The following is a 21221-nucleotide window of genomic DNA, read 5'->3' as shown; positions in this document are numbered from 1 at the left end:
GCTGAAAAAGACGATAGTAAACACAATATAGCTACAGGTGAGAAGACTGCAGGGGGCATCAGGCACACAAAGAAGCCAAAGGAGAGGAATCATGAGAAGTGGGGGCATCTTCATTTCATTTAACATATAAAGGAGAAGCTCACATATCTGATGCATGCAGCAAACCAGAATTTCTACCCTTTGCCTAAAGGAGGCGCACATGCCGATGTGCCATTTTGCAGGACATATGCCCAGTGTGGACAGACCTTCTCACTTGCAAAGCTGTTGGAGTACACATGTCATGAACCAAGCTTGCCCTGGTCCTTGGATACTGTCTAGTCTTTGGGCTGGCAGCAGTAACATGTGCCAGTACCTCATGATCTAGCAGCAGTGGAGAAAATGCTAGTCTGGCCACTGAACATTTTCCTGTGCAATCCCTTTTCATCCCCAAGCAGCTTCTGCTGCTTCTATTGTTTTCACCCCTAAGGACAATGATACAGGGTCCCCAAACCTTTTTCCAAAAAGAGGAAAGTCAGCTTGTAGGGATGATTTTGAGCTGAAAAGGAGAAAGGGTCAAACAGCCTCCTCCTACCTCTCTTCCTTCTGCTCCAACACAGAACTGAGTAACAGGAATTCAGTTACGAGTTGCAGAATATGGTGGTATGCCCTTAAGGCCCAGGTTCATTTTAAACTTTTGTTCCAAAGAAAACGGAAGGAAAAGCAGAAACCTATGTAATATGTTATTGGATTCTGAAACCATTTTCTGTCTTGATTAATTAAACAAATTAGCAGCTATATGCCATTTTGCCCACTTCCATAACCTGCTTCAACCTACCATTTTAAACTGGTGCCAATGCAATTACAACAGCTTTCCTTTTTACACTATGGTAAGGGAAGTGAAAAAAAGTCAGCAATGTTCCTAGACCACCAGAAGTTTGTTCAGTAACAGATATCATATTATGGTTTATTACTTAGAATATCTTTTTATTAGTGGTTCCATGTATTTTAAATTGCTGCATATAGCCCTCAATTCTGCAAACTAAATGCTCTTAAATTTGCTGTAAGTAATGCAGCTTTCAGTGAGGGTTGTAATATTCAAAGTGAACATATGTAGGACTTAGGTTTAATCTTCACTAACATATGCTTGGCCACTGTATTGTAGTTTATGTTCTGATATGACATCCTGTTTCAATGGCAAGCCCTTACAGTAAGCCAAACTGGTGGAAAATTTAAAGGTATATGAGACAGATAATAGGTTTAAGAAGTGGTTGAGTTTTGAACAGGTTTGCTCCTGTTTTTAAAATATATTACATCTAAACAGTTTATGTGGAATGAGAACCAAGCCTTTAAAACTGGATGTTAGTGGCATAAATAACAGGATATGGGAATATCTATGGTCACACGATATGACAGAATTACTATTGCAGTAGCCATTTATCTCTGAGCAAGCATCAAAATTTAAGACCTTTCCTAAAGATTAAAACTATTTCAAGGGCAGAAACATTTTATTCTGAACACAGAGTTTACATGGGGATGATGACAGCAATATATCCTTTTGAACTAGGGTCTTGATAGTGTGTGTGTGTGTGTGTGTGTAATTTCTGCAAATATGTTTGTTAGATCTAACGTGTGTTGTGTTTATGACATGTTGAGACAACCCCATTGTTGTCACAGGGTCTGAAAGGACTTGACCTTCTTCTCTAGAAACACAGCATTTCAAGGTGCAAAACTCAGTCTCTGATCTGACCTGGAAAAAGATTCAGGATCAAAATTCTTGGCTGAAATGCAGACAACTAGCTGGTGATAACCAGATCATTTCTGGTTCAGGGAAAACACTGTTGAACAGGTAGAGCCAAAGGAAGAGGAATGTAGCATTCTAAGTCCTATTGTCTGATGCCATCTCAAGAGAGTTGGCCGATTAAGTAGCACTGTCTGACCCACAAGCAGAAGCAGCTTCCCTGAGGGTAGAACTAACTCCATTTGGTGGGAAAGAGAGGAGAGGATTCAGATTGGAATTGGCTTCTTTCCGTAACCAGTATCTCGTTCTACTTGCGCCTCTGATTTCATGGATGTCCTTTGCTATTCACCTATGTAATGCTTCTTTTGTATCATAAAGCTGGCTTGGCTCCCCTACTTTAGCATAAGACTATAGTTAGCTGCCTTTTGCTTGGAACATAGGCCTTGAAGATGCTTGGGATCTGGCAGCATCAGTCTAGAAACTGAAATCTCCCAGAATTCCAGAAGTTCATAACACATCCATCAGTTCAGGCAGGGGAATGGAAGTGCAATGTGGTTCATGGTTGACCATTAGAATCTCTGGTCCATCCTGCCGGTACCCTTTCAGCTTCCACCACTGCTACATTTTCACTCCATGATTTGATTTTGCAGAAGAGACTTAATTTTGCAAGTAGCTTGTTAGGGAATTGACACTTCTCACTCATCAGGGTTTTGTTTTTCCTTTTAAACCTTTTGTTCCTGAATATGACAGCAGCAAAACTTCTCCTGATGGGAACTGATCTCATTGCAGCAGCCTTTATTATGACAATGCAGTATTATTTCAAGAAAGATATTGGATTAAAAAAAATGGTGGCCCCTTCGGAGGAAGCTGTAGTGACTTGTGGCTGCTGGCCACCACAAAGAACTCTCCTGCTGCCACTGCAGAAGAAAATACCTTTCAACTACCAAAAGCAAGAACCCTCCTTCCAACCAGCCAGTTATGAGAACCCTTTTCTGCATCCTTGTCTTGGCATTTTTTTTCAGCATCCCATGGCGCACTCCTACCTATACAACATCAGGAGCCAATAAATTACAAATGTTGCAAGATTACCTTGTTGGTAATTTGGAAGAATGACAACCTTCTATGAGTTTGGTTGCTTGCCGCCTACCCAGTTGTAAACAAGAACCTAACCCAGTAGGGTAGTGGGGGCAAAGTAGGTTTGGATGAGCTGCCCTCATCATTTGTGCACGTCTCTGTGTTACAGAATTTTATATGCCAGTCTTAATCATAGTAGTTACACAAACTGGATGGATTTTGCCTTGATTAATGCTTGAGGTTACTAAAATACATTTCTGAGGATGTATGCCTTATGTCCACAAACTTCTAGAAATGTCTTTTATTTTATGGTTTTATCTTTTCAAACTCTAATACGTGGGTATACAGCCTTTCATATTCCCCTCTTTTGGAATAAATTTTAGGAGTGCTGTGCCTTTAAAAGTTTTTGGCAGATGTGGGAATAGCAGAAGGCATCTGAAGACGTCATTCCTATCTTGGCTGTCCACCATTGTACAGAAATGGGGACATGTAATAAAATTGATTTTATATATCATAATTACATTGCTACCAAGGTCTGGAATCTACCATGTTGAGATAAGCTCATGATACATCTCAAAGCAATTTTTACAAGATGCCTGTATTAAGGTCAAGAAAAGATAATGCTATTCTGGTTTATGTTCTGTTGAAGTGCCAGGAGACATTTTTGCAACTGTAAGGATTAAATGTTAATTAAGAGAAAAGAATCCAAATGGTTGTCATCTATACTGTTTTGTATTCCAAAGCTGTTATTACAGAATTCCTTTCCTTACAGTTACAGACTATGGCAATATTGTGATTGTTTCTCCAAATTATACTCCCAGAGTGACTTATGCTTTAATTCTATACATACTACTTGGGAAAAAGTCATACTGAATTCAGCAGATCTTATTCTTGAGTAAATATGTGTTTCATTGCCCTGGAAGTATCATTTATGGATTTGCAATGACATGACTCGGATTTTAGAGCAGCATTGACTGGATCAAGCTGTCACAATAAATAATCAGGAGGGAGGGGAAAACGGCAGTGTATTTCATGCAACTTCATGAAAGATAGACATGAAAAAAATCAAGTCCAAAGTTGTTAGAAGCTATATATAATTTCTACATGCATATTACAGATATGTATGTTGCTATTCAGTTGTATGGCTCTGTGTGATGCTGTTCTGCTGGTTGTATTACACAAACGGCTCCAAACTAATGGATTTATTTTGAGCTAGGAGAGCAGGTGAGAGCAATGCACAATGAGATTTCCTGCTTCATTGGCTAGTGCTATGTAGATTAATGATTCATTTCTGCACAATATGAATAATATTAATGCAGTGAATAACCTTTTGTAATACGATAGTTTCCTGTGTCTTATGAGCCATTTGTTAGTGGGTATTGCAAGTTATGGAAGAATGTTTCACAGTATGTACTATACAGATTGAGTCAATTACCAGTGGAAATGGAAACTTGTGTCTTATCGTGTGGACCACACTGCCTAATCCAGGGAAATTCAGGGGAGCTTTTAGAGGTGTATTTATTAACTCAGATTTGCAGCCCATGCTGTCCTTTGGCTCTCAGAATGAAAAACAGCATTGACACACACACAGACACACACAGACACATGAGCGCACACACTCACACACACACACACACACACACACACAGAGAGCACAATTTAAATGTGTGTATGCATCTGTGGAGAGAAATACTCAAATTGGTGCATGATTCCTAGAGACATATTTCCGACGTTTTTTAAGTTGAGTAAATGAATTTGATAGGTTTTGAATGCAGACATGAACTTCCGAATGCTAAGGTGGTGTGTTGATTGCAACCATCTTAGAGCACAAATCTTATTTGCAATGTGTGTGTGCGTGTGTGTATATATACACATATATACAGTATTGAACAAATGCTCTAGTTAACATAACTTTGCATTCATGTGTATATGTCTATCTCTGTAATTTTCAGTGTTCTCTTTTTTCAGTTTTCTTTTCATCCATTTGTTCTACATGTCCCTGATTCATTCTTATTTTTCTTCCAAATTGCCAATTAAAAAATAATTGCAGCAACAACAACTCAACATGATTGCTGGTTAAATGTATTTTGTGAAGTATGTCAGGATATGGTAATTAACAATCTGGCCTTATGTCAAAGGATTCACAAAAATAGCTTAACATCTCAAATCACCAAATAACTTCTATGTTTAGAAAGGGCACTTTTTTGTGTTTATGGCAAATTCAAGAATCTTTGAATGCTCACTAAACAACAACAAAGTAAATATGAACTGATTTCACAGAGATTGAATCCACAGTCAAACAGTTGAGCTTTGTAATGGACATTAGGGCAAAGGTGGTAGTCTTTTGGCCCTACAAATACTTTTGGACTAGAAATTCTGCCAGCTAAGTCAGCAGGGCAAAGATCAAGGATGAAGGCTGTTACGGTCCAACAACATCTAGAGGACCACAGGTGCCATACTCCTGCTGCAGTATAAATCATTCTCTCTCTCTCTCATACACGCGCGCACACACACACACACCCATAACCCTGACCCATATATACTAGCAACTAGCACATGAGTCCAGAAAGAAAGGTTTGTTCAAATTTTGAAAGTACAATGTCTACATTTCTGAAATCATGCTGTTACACATTTTTACCATGCTCCAAAACACACCTCGTTTTGCTATGATAAACATACATAGTTTAAAAGTATCCTTGCTGACAGTTTTGTAACATTTTGGTTGGGCTTAACAGTCCTTTCATTATTTTAAGCTTTAAAATTCAATGGACCAGCATGACTGCAAACACTTTATAAATAGAGCAATTCCTTTCAAAGCTTTATTTTTTCTGGATTCTCCTTTTGCAAAATCATGGATTACTTCCCTAGAGACAACTTCACTTCTGTGTTTACACTCAGTAGACAAAATACCCAGGTAGCTTAACCCTTGTCACATAGCAGAATGCCTGTGTGTTTTGATGAGTACTAGCTTATTGAAAATTCTTCCAGCATCTGCCGCAATCACTAAGAATGTGCGGAATTCCACAAGCCTATGCACACTTCAGTCAAAATTGGATGGAGATTTTTTTTGGTAAATTTCATTTAATAGGGTTCATTTAATAGGGTTTCATTTAATAGAGTTCATATTATTTTCAAAAATGTGGACTTGATTTTTTCGATGTAGTATTTCACAGGGAAAGCTCATCAGTCTGCCAGATACTTTGAACTAGATATCTATTCACACTTATTTTGGGGCTGTAAAAATTGAGCAGTATTTCTTCCTATCATCCCTAGATTCAGTGACCTTGATTGTTGTGCTGCTTTGTCCTACCCACCTACTGACCCTCCTCTTGGCTGTGCACTTTGCACTTTGAATGAGAACGTGCTACACATGGATTTGTGCTTCCCTTTCTTTAGAATGACAAGCCCTATTTTAACTGCACAAGTACAGTGCAGTGCCTTTGTTGTAGGAAACCAGTGACATACTGTTCAGAATGCTGTTCGTCCTACCCTAGCAGTGTATCCAATTGGCTCTGGCAGATTTCACAAGATTTGGACAATAAGTGGATAGATACAGTGAAATAGGTTTGCATAAATATCCCCTAGCATGATCTACAGTTGCTTCTCTCAGAACAAAGCCGTTGCAGACTGAGCTGGGAGGTGCTGGATCTGTGGGACTTAGAAAAATGTTCCCTTCTCCATGTCTTCAGGATATGTCCGCAGATGAGTTCCTTGTGTTATTCGTCTGACATCCACAGAAAACTAATTTTGCTTGAGTCTCAGAGGGGATAGTCACAGAACATGGGGGGGAGGTGTTGCAAATTTCATTTTACATGATATACATGTAAAAAAGGGATATTGAGAAATCATTTTGTGTGGATCATACATACTGCAGTCTGAGAATACCATGACTGTTGGGCATCTTTCATGTGGGGTGAGTTAATCTGCTCAGTTCAGAAATGTGCCGAGCCTCCCCCGAACCCAGTTAGTGCTTGCCCATCAGAATTCTTTTGGTGCTCATCCCTCTGTAAGGCAGCAAGTCAAGCCTAGAATAAGTCTGTGAGTGTTTGCAGAACTGCTAATTTCTTTCCCACTTACTGCTGGCAGCAGCAGCGGGGGAAAAGGCCACCGTGAATGGGTGCGTTGGCTGCCACTCGCAGCAGCCAAACACCGCCCCCCGCCCCCACCATTTGCTGCCGCAGCTGGTGACACATGGGGAAAAGTGACGCAGTGAGTGGGTGTGCTGGCTACCATTCCCAGTGGCTGACCTTCTTCCCCGCATGCTGTTGCTGGCAGAGGCAGCAGGCATAGAAGAACGGTGCTGCTTGCACAGCCTGTACACCTTGTGCATGCGCATCAGGAGCTTGGACTCTGGGGAATGCAAATCAGAGAGAGAATCTGGCAAATTTTCTGCTCAGAAGGGCTCCCCCACACATCCCCAGCTCAACTTGCAAACTCTCATAGGTGCCGCTTCCCAGGTAATGCACTTCAGTCCCAGAAATATCCTTTAAAACATCATGTATTACTATATAGGTGAAGTAAGACTAACTAACTCCTGAAGAATCACATGCCAGACTTCAAGACCTGCACAAACATGATACTGGAGATTTTCTGTCCAGGCCTTCGGAAAGGAAAGTAACGCTTGAAGGTTTAAGACCATTTTCCTACCTGGACCAATAGGTCCAATTCATTTATTGTTTTATTGTTTATATAATATAAATATTTTATGAATTGTATATATAGCTTTTAAATTTGTACACAGCCCAGAAAGCCTGTTTACAAGGCTGTGGGGCTGTATAAAAATGCAGTCAATCAATCAGTCATTGCCATGACACTGAAGACTCTTCTCTGTGATTAACTCCCATGTTGCGGTAAGTCACCGGAACACAGAAACAGAGCATTTTTTTTCAGTGGGGGCTTTTCTGTCCGGCACCTTGTCTTTGGTGCTGAGCCTGAGTCCCCTGGGTGTGGACATAAGAACAAGTGAAATTATTTCCAGCTTGGACCTGTAGAAGAGCCACGTACAGTCAAAAGAAGAGGTACATAGGGGAGGAATACAAGATAGCTGTCTAGGGGCCAGGTGGCAGATACTGTCCTGGACCATGTTCAGAGCTGAGACGGTTTAAGCCTGAATTCTTAGAGCCCCTCCCAAGGCTCAGCTGCAGCCATTCAGAGATGCCAGGGTGCTATTAAGAGGTCTACTCTGCAGCCACATGGCCTCTGGTTGATCAGAAGTGCACAATATAGGAGTTTTTATTGCATTCATATCTGATTTCTTTTTCCTCCGGTGGAAGCCATGGAGGTTGTGGTTATGCTGATGCTATTTTATCCTTACAACATGCCTGTGAGCCAGGCTATGGGAAGCTTAGTGACTGCCCAACGTCACACAGTGAGCTTCAGGGCCCTCTCCCGACCCCCAGGCTGACATTCTGAGCAGCACACCAGAGGGCCATTTATTTATTTTTTTTATTTTATTAAAACATTTCTATGCCACCCCATTCGCCGAAGCCTCGGGGCGGCTCACAACATTAAGTTAAAATACAAACATTAAGTTATAACATTAAGTTAAAATGTTTGTAAAATGCAAACATTAAGTTAAAATACTAAAAATAACAATATAAAATAAGTCGCCCTGGCCGTGATGTTACCAGCCTCACTGGAGGCAGATGGCCAGTTGATAGCCATGTATCTCCACAGTACCGACATATTTCAGTCCCCAATCATTCTCTTTTCTTTCCCTCAGTCAGAAGCAGTAGCCTGTTCCTTAATAGCGTATGTTTTTGCCAGCTGCTACTGCTAAATAGCTTCTTTCTGCTCTGGATTTTTTAAAGTCAGTGTTCTTTCTCTGCCGCCTTCCACTAAGTTTTGGATTTTTCTTGCTGCCTGAGTTACAACATGCTCTTCAGTCAAAGTCTCATCCCATCTTTTTCTACCCCATTTGCTATATCATTTAAGAACTTGATGTAGTTTTCCTGCTATTTTCCTTTGAATTACTTGCTGTGTAGAAGTGGGAATGGTCACATCATGCAGCAGAGCTGCATTGTCTCTTAGCCTTGAACTAATATGCTTAGGTTGCACTCCATAAACCAATTATTCTGGTGCAGTTCTATTAAAAATGTCACCTTTATGCTGCCATCGCATTCTCAGCTTATTTTTTCTTCCATACTAAGATTTTGTATGTATCCCTGTTGACTACCATGGAAAAACAGGTGGTGCATGTGTGCGGGGAAAGAAATTGTAAGGAAACTGTGTCCTTTGTCAGGGTAGGACCGCCCCCCCCAGCCTCTGCATACATTTTGAAATGCATATTTTCCCCTTATCCTATGCAAAGTAACGGTGATATTGATAGTTTGCATAGGGTGAGGAAAAAATGCATTTCCCAGGGTGACTCTTACATGGAAATAATGCATTTATTATATTTATATCCCACCTTTTTTCCTAATCAAAGAACTTAAGATGGTTTATATAATTCTCCTCCTCCTCCCACTACTCTCAGTCTTATCCTCACAACACTGCAAGGTGGGTTGGGCTGAGAGTCTGTGACTGGCCCAAATACATGGTGCAACAGCTCTTCCAGACTATGTTTTTCCTGTTAAGCTTAGCAGGGAATGCAGTCTGGACATTAATATCAGGGCCACTGCCTAACCTTTGAAGTTCGACAACTTTAGGACCAGCCCACTTTTCTTTGATTACTGTAGGAGAGAACCACTTTGCCTTAGAGGAGCTTTGAATACCTCCCAAGGAACCTGGCTGTGTTCAATACTGTGGATGAATCTGAAGCTGATGTACACCCTCCAATATGTAGCAAAAGAATAAAAACACATTATGTATTTGTGTAGATAATAAGTTCTCGAAGCAGTGTATCATCTAAAGAAAGACATGAAATAGTACAACAATGCAAAACCCTAAAGTATGTTTCGACTAAAAATTAATGATGACTATGGTGTCACTAACTAGTGTATTGTTAGAACTATATGGTCTTCACCAGTCTAAAGGATTCTAAAGAGGAGGGTGGCCTAACTTCTCAAGGAGGGTGCTGCTACACAAAAGGCCCAGTTGCAAGTGTAAACTTGTGACCTTGAGTCCCATTTTTAAAATTCCAGTATCCCCAGGCCCCATGTTTCCCAGTGCAGTGTGGAGAAAATCAGGCTGCTGATTGTACAGTCAATTCCCAAGGATCCTTTAAATTTTTTTTCTTTATTACCAAGCTACCCTCTTTTAGTCAAGCTGATAGTGGAAACTAGAATATGCCATGTAGTTCACAACTCTATGGAATGTAAATAATTTGGCATAAATTCAACGAAGGACTTCTGGAACTTTTCCCAATCAAAGGCTGAAGTGGAGACAAAAGAAGAGTCTGTTATCTACTCCATGTTTCCAAATGAGCTTTGTGTGCTATATTATTAAGCACTTGTAGTGTTCCCTCTAGAAAATCTTCATATTAATAAAACAAAAACAAAAGCCACTCTTATAGGAGTTTAACTCAGAATTTTGATTATTTTCTGGGGTTTATTGGATTATTCATGAATGGTTTAGCTAAAGCTTTGCAGTGAACAGATAAATTAAATGCATTCCATACCATCCAACTGCAATAAACACAGCACTCATGTTTCTGTCCATGCGCATCCAAATCTAGCATGGCCAATACAAGTTGGAAATGACGCATAAACACCCTTAGAAAAGTGCTGTGTGTTCCTTTCCTGGGCTGGATCTCCCTATCCAAAACTTGGGCAGTTTCTGTTTTGCTGTTGGAGCTACACTGAGTTTGTTCCACCAGTAGGACTCATCCTTAGCACTTTCTAAAACAGCCAAGGAAATAAGCTAAAAGACTCAGTTTTGGGAACAGGTAAGGTCAGTGGGTCTTCTGTAAGGTGTGTTGGTTTTTGTTTTTAATCCATACTCTTCTGGAAATGATCATTTTGGCTTATTTCTGGTTGCTTAAGCAATATTAGCTTCCCACTGTACTAGCAATGTGGCTCAGGGTCACCATTAGTTACTGCCCCTAGAGTTCAAGGCACTGTATTGGGAGCCAAATAATTTACCCAGAATATGTATTTCTAGCAATTTGCATCGTTATACATGTACAAGATCTTCCTGAAATTTGAAACCAATATGGCAACCGTTTTTATAAGAGTGGAAATTATGACCCTGAATTCTCGTAAATGCCAAAGGGGAAAAAAATTCATCTTTTAAGAGGTGTATGGTAGGAATTATTGTTAGTCATAATACTTTCAAACAACTATGGTTCAGCAGGTTTTCCCAGTGTGGTCCTTAAAATTCATACACAAACAAAAACATCCTGAAGAAAAGTCCCTGTGGTGATGGCAAACTCTAAGTGATTTTGTTAGGGTCAGAGGGCTAGGACACAGGGCTAAAGTTATTTTAAAGGCCCTGGATTAGTTTTACAAAAACTAGTAGTGAATAAGAGGGAATCCCTAAGCAGTCTATATCTGCTGCAATTAATATCTATTATCCACAGCTGAATTACCCTCATAGCACTGAGAATAGACACCAGAGTTTCAGGAAGGCCCTGCCTAGACCATGTGCAATTCTGTAATACTAATTAGCAGAGGCAATGAGATTAAAGGTCAGAGCACTGAGTTCACAGCTTGTATTACCTAGACAGTCTTCAGTTGGAATTACATTCCCTCAGCTGTAAAGATGGCCACTTATTCAGAAGGCTTTAAGAGTTAAACTCACAGTGACTATGTCTATCACTGGCTACTAGCCATGATGGCACATGCCCCTGAGTACCAGATGCTGGGGGGAAGAGTCAGAAAGGCCGATGGCCTTAATGTCCTGGTTGTGGGCTATTCAAGGTTATCTGATGTGCCACAGAGGGAAGCAGATTGTGGACTTCAGTCTGATACACAAGGTTGTTCTTATGTTCTTAGGTAAGCAGAGCTCTGTTACCTGATTCTGCTACAGGCAAGAATCTCCTTTTAACCTGGTGAAGGATTGCCTCACAAGCCCAACAGAGATGGCTGGTGAATACTTTGAACTTGTATTCCATGATGAAAACTACATTCAAGGCTTAAGAATGGATTGCATGATTCATTAGAGGAGCATTCTCTGAACTGAGTTGCAGCAATGAAAACCTGTGGCATAGATTTCCTTTGGGAAAGGATAGCCCATTGTTTACAGTTCCTTGTCCTAGTGATTTTAATCATGCCCCTCTTCTATTTCGTTTTCTTAACAATACGTGATAGCAAGGCATAGCAAACTCTGCGTTTCCTGGGAGCAGTGCTAAATTAATCCTAACCTGCCACCTGGTTGATCTTTAGCAGATGCTGCCATCCTTAAATCAGAAATCTGAATGAAACTAACTACTGGAAGATTTGATTTTAATGCCTCACAGTTCTCTTTTTCTCATCTCAGTATTCTATGACCCAATAATCTTATGGCTGGAGTAATATAAATGCAATTGACCACCTTTAGAACAACTAAGCTATTTATTCCTTGCCCTCCTTCCCCCCGAAACTGGTAATTGAACATGGAAAATGGCTCCCCATGATAATAAATCAGAAAGGTGCTCTTGTAAAATACAGTTGTTTCCTGAGGTATTCAAACAGGGAAAGAACCTTCAATTACTAAGCACTCCAAGAGGACCAATTTGTTTCAAACAAGTTCATTTTGTGAGAGAGTAAAATATACTCTAGCTGTACTAAAACTGTGTTGCATTGTTTGCTATAAATGACATCCATTCGTCTGATTCAGTGTGGCTGTAACTACTGGCTACAGTTCACTCTATCATTTAGTGGGAAAATGAAGACAATAGGGGGGTGATTATATTGGAAGAGCCAGGGAAAGGAAGAGTGAGAACTGTAAGATGTGGCAACAACAACTCTTTTTATGACAGTGTCAGGTTCTGCCGTAGTACACCTCTGGAAGCCTATAATGATTATAGCCAAGTTTCTGTGAGCCAAGAGATCAATTGTTACCCAAGGCAACCATCGGTTCATCTGCTCTGGCTACTCACATTCAGCAGGTCTGAACAGCCAGGGTGCAAAGTCTGTGTTAGAGTTATCCTGTACTGGCCCTTGTGCAAGACTCATCCTACTCATGCCACCTTTATCACATGCTCTGAATACTTGGACCTCACTCATAGGACAGTGTGCTCTCCAACAGGCCAATCCATCCTGACTGACTGGTTTGTCTCTCGTATGGAAGAAGCCAAAGGTACAGGATTAACAGCTGGGCTAACCATTCACTCGCACTTTCAGTGACAAGCATGTTCTACTGACATCTCCACATTTGCGTTAATTCCAGCAGTATTTTAGGAACTATTCTGGGTGATGGACAAAGAGAAGGGAGTGTGATTTAGGTTCCTTTTACTTTCATGAAGCTTGCTGGCTTGTCAAATACACATATATTCTTTTATCAAGAACTGGGTGTAGGCATTTGTCTTCTAAAAACTTATTATCCTACCTCACTGGGTGCCACTACATATTTGAATGCTGTGAAGGAGAAAGTAGTTTGAGAGGGAATTAGATAACAGATCCTGCAATCACATTGCTTCATGGATTTACAGCTGCTTAAACAAATGACCATTCTGGTATTTGCTTTTCTTGCTCCATTTCACTTCTGCTGCAGAAAAGCAGCAGAGAAATGAAGAAGGATGGGAGATTTGATAGAGACACACGGAAGTATAAGGTAACAAGGATGTCAGACAATGAATCTGACAGAAAGAGAGCTGCATATGAGGTGCGGTTGAGTGAACAGAAATAGACCCTTGAAACTATTGAAATAGACCAGGTGCTTCAGAGTTTAAGGCTGTGGCCATTTGCATGGTTATTTGAATATTTTATTTAACTTATATCAGTTACATTCTGTTCCATATCTAAACAGATTCCAGAGCAGTGAACAATAAGACAACGTATCAGTAAAGCAATGGCTTGTTGACCAAGAAATTGAGAGTGTGATGGATACACTGGCTGGGTTCACATGTCATGACAAGCCACCCTATGTGGTGTCCATGAGGCATGGGTTTTTGTCCAGACTTACCAGTTAGATGATCATGGGGCTCCCTGATGCATCCCTGTACTCTTGCCATGCATCCAAGCAGTTCCTGCAAGCAAAATCTCCTTTCTTACTCTCTTGCTTTCTGTGCAGCCTCATCCAAATTGGTCCACTGAGCTTCTGAGGTGGGTTCTCTCTCTTGCCCCTCCTGAATGTACCTGCATCTCTGCAATGTTTCCTAGCCTCTCCACCCCTATTTTTTAAAAATTAAATCGTAATAAATCTTTTTGCCATGATTCTTCCCTTTTGCCTCTGTGCATTTATCTAAAGCGTGTAGTAAAATATTAAGTCTAAATATAGAAATATGCCCTGAGCTTGCATTACTTTCAATTCTTGAGAAGAAACAATTGAGTTGTAATAATAAAGAATAACACATTTAATGACTGCTGCAAGATTAATCATAGCTAAAAATTAGAAACTAGAATATGGTTACCAAATGTATGATCGGTATAGAGAAGTTTGGAATATAGCTGTTAATGATAAATTAACCTGTGATATTAATGAGTGGAAAGGGCATATAAAGAAAAATAAGTTTAATGATGTTTGGGATACATTATTGTGTGTATCTTTTAAAAAGGGAAAGTATTTGAACTGTCAAAAGAATCATTGCAGTTTTGGAAGGGGAAAATATCCTGAAAGAATGTTTGAATTATTATTTTTTTAAATCTGTAACACACATCCTTTGATCCTGGTGGCAGGGGTGGGGGCACAGCATTTTAAAGAATTCTTTTAATTTTAGTAGTATGCTTAATACCATATGTCTTTATTTTAGATGTTGTGTTGTATTTTAGATTGAAAAGTAGTAAAATATTATTAAAATATTTTAAAAGGAAAAATGGGGATATAAATATAATAAATAAATAGGTACATCACCTCACTAATATGAATAAAGCAAGTGATGACAGGTATGTTTCTAGGGAGCAGGATAGTAGAAAATGGATGATTGAGCAGCTACTTCCTTGGCCATTCTTTCAACAGGTCTCTATGTTGTTTCCATACTGACAATGCTAAAATGGAGACCAAACAGTTGGTAAAATTGTGGTGAAATGTGGAATAGACTTTGGATAGGACAGACCTTGAATTCTCTTTGTGGTTTTGAGAAACCAAAATTACCATGTAGAAGTGCTGCATCTTAATTTGGATGAGACAACAGTCCCGAAAGCATAAAGAATCACCATGGCTTCTTGTAATGTGAGGACTAGGCCACTGTGGCTTGACGAAGTCAGATAAGAAACTTCAGGATCTGCTATGCATGGACAGTTAAAATGCATTCCAGGATAGAGCCACCTTTAAGAGAGTGGGAATCCAGATGTTCTACAAGCTATTTTCTTTCATCACAATATGCAGTGATGGAACTAATGAGTGATATATAAAAAGGAGCGCTTACATCCTTATATGCCCAGCCGCCCCCTGAGATCGGTGGGAGAGGCCCTTCTCCGGGAGCCCTCCGTGGAAGAAGTTAGGAGGGTGGTTACTCGGAGGAGGGCTTTCTCAGCGGTGGCGCCTAAGTTATGGAATGCGCTCCCCAGAGAGGTCCGCCTGGCGCCGTCGTTATTTGTTTTTCGGCGCCAGGCGAAGACCTTTTTATTTAAGCAGTATTTTAAATGTTAATATTATTGAATTTTATTTGGCCAGGGCGGCTTGTTTTATAGTGTATGTTTTATATTATATATTTGTATTTTATTGTATATATTTTAAAATGTTATTTTAATTTTTTGTTGTAAGCCGCCCCGAGGCTTCGGCGAATGGGGCGGCATAAAAATGTTTTAATAAATAAATGAATGAATGAATGAAAGAAAGAAAGAAAAAACTACAACAAATAAGAACTGATCAGCAGTTCTACAGTCGCATCCCCATGATGAATTTCTGCAGAATCTATTGGGCAATTTGAAACTGACATGGTTGTTCATGGTCCCTCATAATCCAGCGTTTCCTCACTTGATTGTTGCAGCTGATACACCAAATGTACAGCTCATAAAGAGCAGTCATCCTGCTTTTCCCGAGCAGTATTTTGTCACATGGCATCAGGATCCAGTATGCCACTGTGCTTTCACTTTTTTCAGTGCATCAGTGAAGGTAACTGCTAACACAATTGAGATTTACCACTTCCCAAAGTAACCCTGGAATTGAGCAGGAATACTAATTTCCAGATTCAGAAATCCCTTTTGCTCTACCTATGTATTATGGTAGTAGTGGCTTAGGCTACAAGAATACAAGTAATGCATCTTTTATTAAATGCAGTATGTAAATACATTTGGGGATATTATATAACCCTCAGTTCTAGCAACTCCCATCTATGAATAGTCATTATTTATGTTGCTGAATTGCTGTCTTCTACCATACTTATTTGACTGAATATGGGAAGTCCATAGTTTCATAGATTCTAGCAGTGCCTGTAAGTCATATATATATATACATACATATATATGTTTGTGTGTGTGTGTGTAGTGAGAGAGAGAGAGAGAGAGAATCAGAATGAAAATGCTGTTTGGTTATCACCATCCATACAATGGTGAATTAGCAGTCTCAGTTTTGGCTTTGATGGTTTTAAACCAGGTGGACACATTCAAGGAATGCTCTCAACATCTGTTAATCTTGATAGCATAAGACAAAATGCTTCTTTATTCCAATTGCTGGAGAAGAATATTTTCCCATATGTCCTACTTGTTAGCTTCTTGGGATGGATCTGAACTAGAGCCTGTTCTATTTGTGATGGAATACAGTTGTGGTTCTCAAGAAAATGCAGTTGGGGCTTTAGTCAGTGCTATGTATTTGAAAACATGGACTTGTATCACTGCAACTGCAAGAGAGAAATAGGCAGAGTTGGAAAGCATGCAGGGAAATGGCCTATTAGGGTTTCTATGTGAAGGTGGAGCAATTTGTGTGCATGGAGAAAGCCGTGGGGCATGGCAAAGAAGGCAAGGAAACAACTGAAGGGTTTCTGAGTTACTGACAAAACTCCCATAAGGTATTTTGTCTCCCCACACCTCAGCTCACCAGCTGACTGAAGGTAGTCATTTTGGCTCAAAACAGTACCACAGGTATAGGCCATGCGGGTAAATATATTGGGAGAAAACTACAAATGTTAAAAATCTGAGATATACCAAACATGCAAAATATCAGGATATACTGGCAGAAATAGTGTGAGGAAGATGGGATGGGATGATTATGACATGACATGCCAGTGAAGCATTATAATGTTGATAAGAATTCCTAAGTAGCTTGCCCCCTGGAAACATCTGGCTGGCCACTGTTGGAACCAGTTTGCTAAAGAAGATAGGTCTTTGGACTGATCCATCAGGTCTCCCCAACTTGGGTCATTCCATGTGTTTCTGCCAACAACATCCATCAGCTGCAACCCACATGGCCAATAGTTATTGATTGTGGGAATTCAACCTATCTGTAGACACTGAGGTTGCGGAAAGGTGGTTTATGTTTTCATGCTCAATCCAAGTTTGTTATGACTATAGCTACCGATTCTCCTTTGCAGTAAGCTTAGCAAAATGGAAATATATTTCACTTTGAATAGAGTATGAGAGCTTAATTGCCTGCTTTCACCTGGAAGTCTACAAGTGGATAAGTCGTAGTGCTGGATTCCCTCTCAGAACTCTCCAGTGGGAAACCCTTTCAGTATTTAGTCACAGTAACAAAGTATTAGTGTGAAATCTCCATATCTTCCCTTTACTCATTTTATTTCCAGTACTGAAAAGGCTGCCAAGGCACCATGAAAAAATGCAACAGCTTTAATTATTTCATCTGTTCCACTCTGTAATTATAATATTCCAGAACTTAATTTTGTGTGAATTGGCAGCTTTCCATTGAAAACACAAGCTTTCACCAACTGATATAGAACACTATCTTCTAGTTTCCTGAAGTAAAGTTTTCATTGTTCTTTTTCACTTTTCCTATCCCAACTCCAAAACTGAAAACACTAAGTTGCTCTTGCATTCTATATTTCTTTAGATCCCAGAAGCAAGTAATATGGGTTATTGTAGTTCTCTACCAGAACTCCATATTGGACATGGAGCAGTATAGGTACCCCCTTTTTCTCCCAAGAAAAAGCAAGCAATTTATACCTGGCTTTTATATTGTTAGGCAATCTTCTGCTGTGCTACAATAAAAGATTGATTGATAAATTTATTTAATTCTATGTTGGAAACTGATTACATTTCCATTAATTTTCTCTGTGATATCATGGCGATATGTAAAATATGGTGTGGAGCACAGTCTCCCAGCTGCCCACACATGCTCAATATTTTGCTCAGGGTCTCTAAGTGTATTCATAAGAGCAGACTACATTCTAAATTGGCTTCTGTTTCAATAAAATCCCTTCATTTTAATTCTTACTGAGACATATCCTCTTTTCCACCTGCCTCATTTTTATCCAGGTTGGAATAAAATCTGATTTACAAAGACGGATAAATTATTAGCACATTCAATGCTTCATCAAATATAGCTGTGTCTTGAGTCTCACTGCTGGCAAGTAGGTTAGCTGAAAATAAATCTTTTGTAAATTAGTTGAAAAGGCAGGTGAAAGCACAAGCCATAATAAGTGTTGATTAACTGTTCCTAATCTGCTTATAAGAGAGCAGTAGTTATAAGATGCAGATAGATGCCCAGGGTGGGTGTTTCTCAGAGGAAATAATCTTATATTGGACTTCAGGCCAACTGGGACACAAGTTGAAACCTAGGGAATATATGAAAGCATCATATTTCATGATACGCAGCTAAGAGATAACAATGTTGATTTAGCTTGCTGAGAGCCAGTAAGGCAGTGTTCCCCAAAGTGCTGCCATTGTAAGCCGCCCCAGGGTCATGCGATGGGGCGGCATATAAGTTGTCTAAATAAATAAATACATACATACATACCTAAAATAATCACTGATCACTCAATTGAGCCAGCTGGAACTGATGGAGTTGTAGCTGAAAACATCAGAAAGTCAACACATTGGGAAAGGCTGCGATCTTAGATGACATGGTGCAAGTCACCAGCCATACATCTCAAAGGGTTGTTGTTATGGAAAGTTGTGTTCCATGGAAGAAAGGTTTAAATATGAAAGCCAAATTTAGCCTTCTGGCAATAGGCAAACAGTTTTTGTGTGTCAGGTATCTACACAATAATAGCACTATTGTGGAAGCGGGTTACTGTTACAGCACGTTCATTTACCTGTTATTATTATAAAATTATCCACATAAGAGTACCCTTCCACAGCTGCCAACCCCACCCCCCCAACAAAACCTACTTTTATAAGATGTCCAGATCTGAGGGATATGGACTCTGCTGTAAAATTTTCCAAAAGCAAATCAAAATGTAGTTACTCAAATTGCTCAGTTCATATCATGCAAATGTATGATATATTTTTAAGCGATTAGGTTGTTTTCATCTGTTTTCGCAGAGGAAGTTTCTGTCCTACAGAGACTCTACAGATTCAAGCAGAAATTATGCTCATTAAAGAGCTGTAGACCATACACTCTTGCCCACAGCCTGTGTGTGCAAATTTCCCAGAAGTTTTACTTGAACAATGCTCCTTTGTATTTTTCAAGAAAAAAAAACTTTCACCATATTATTGTTGGCTGAAATGTAATGTAAACTATTTATTGGGCTATTTATTTTCTACATTAATATGTGGTATCTGTGTTTCCAAGAATGCCCTACAATTGAATGAATGAAATATTTCACTCTCCTTATATTACAACATAAAGCACACAGAAGGTACAGTAGTAACTAAATCCAGTAAATCCTTATTATTATTATTATATATGGAGCCAGCTGGTACCTTTTAAATCTGAATATTCTAGCCCAGTTTAGCCCTGTCCACTCATTTTCTTTAGTATATTAACCCTATATACTCAGTCCAGAATCTAAGACACACGCAATATAGCCCACGTTGCTAGAGATGATGGGCATGACCTATCACATTTTAAGGTTCTGTCATATGATTCCATTCCCATTGTCACTGTTGTACCATTTCCCCCCAATATCTCCTTGCTGTAAGATCCTTCTGGGCAGGCACATGCAGTGTCAAGGGCTGAGACAACTCTACTGGTAATGGGAATGAAGTTGGGCCAACCAAGTCCCCTTGATTTATTTTGTGTGTTACACATCAGAGCAGGAAATAGCAGGGCAGTCATGCTTTGATGGTGGTCCATATTGGTACAAAATATTTCAATAGAGAGGGAATTTGCAGCATCATGTCTCACATGAATATTCCATGAGATGTACTGGCTGTTTAGGAGAATCAACCAAAATCATAGTATAAGAATTTGATTTTATACAATCAGTGTGGTAGATAGGAGAAAGGATAAAGAGGGAAAATGTAGTCACATTTCAAAAAGTTATTCTGACTGTTTCTTTACATTTTTTCCAGGTGTTCCAGATTGCTTATGTTATTGTAAAAGCAGCTAACTCTCCACGACCTGGAAACTGGATTTTGGAACGTTCACTAGATGGTGTTAACTACCAGCCCTGGCAGTATTATGCTATCACAGACACTGAATGTCTGACTCGCTACAACATTTCTCCTCGCACTGGACCTCCATCATATGCAAAAGATGATGAAGTTATATGTACTTCGTATTATTCCAAGATCCATCCACTGGAAAATGGAGAGGTAAGATGAAAAATGCTGCTGTTGTCAACAGTGGCAACCAAACTGCCCTAAGGAAGAGGTACCTGTTCCCCTCAATCAGTTATGTGCATATGCAAAATCAAGAATATTTGAACATTGTTCAGTTTGTCACCCTGACATCCAGAACAAACACTAGTCAGACTGCTCAAAACTGTATGTCTACCATAATAACTAAACTAGGATGGATGAAAGTTCAAGTGATACATGTTTACATGCATAACAGAAAGTTCAACAGATGCTAACTAAAAACATAAGTATTAAACTCAGGACAACCTCTTTGATGTTAAACAGTTTATGACCACAGTGGTAACATCTGTAAGGAGCAACAAAGTGGAGGACACAAATTACTTTATTTCTTTTGTTTTTAAAATACTGCTGTTTCACTGAAACTTACTTTTAGACTGCTAAAATGATTAGTTGTTTGTTTGATCACTGAACCACAGAACAGAAAAGGATATTTACTTTGAGAAGCTTGTTTGGAACAGAAAAGAATATTTATTTTGAAAAGTGTGTTGTTTTACAATATGTGGAAGCAAAAATAGGCTTATAACAGAAGGATATGTAACATAGGGTGCTTCTGTTTAGAGTTTTTGGCTCTAAATATTAAGAGGCAGTGTTGCTATTTGATTTTTATCTCTAATGAATTTCTTGTGCAATGGAGGACAATGGGTGCAGAAGTGTGAAAAAAAGGATGATCACAAGTTAAAGGCAAGGTTAGCTAGACCCCCCGTAAAATTCTGTGAATGAAACAGTGCAGCTGCATGATAACAGCCTCAGCTGGTGGTCCACTCCAGTTAGACTTG

The 21221-nt window shown here is 39.5% G+C and overlaps 1 protein-coding gene across 10 annotated transcripts in view; it reads left to right on the top strand.

The window, feature by feature from the left end:
• Positions 1–21221, top strand: part of LAMA2 (laminin subunit alpha 2) — a 475192-nt gene that overhangs the window by 133706 nt on the left and 320265 nt on the right. For all 10 annotated transcript variants that reach the window (XR_006414199.1, XM_044424782.1, XM_044424799.1 and 7 more), the window contains exon 4: positions 20158–20400. Coding sequence is in view for 9 of the 10 variants with exons in the window: in XM_044424782.1 (XP_044280717.1) it covers positions 20158–20400 (243 nt within the window). In the remaining variant the exon portion in view is untranslated. The remainder of the gene's footprint in view (positions 1–20157; positions 20401–21221) is intronic.

This window comes from Varanus komodoensis, unplaced genomic scaffold (genome assembly GCF_004798865.1).
Source record: "Varanus komodoensis strain SLA01 unplaced genomic scaffold, ASM479886v1 scaffold1, whole genome shotgun sequence".
Taxonomy (NCBI): Eukaryota; Metazoa; Chordata; class Lepidosauria; order Squamata; family Varanidae; genus Varanus; species Varanus komodoensis.
This window is presented reverse-complemented; position numbering and strand designations above follow the sequence as displayed.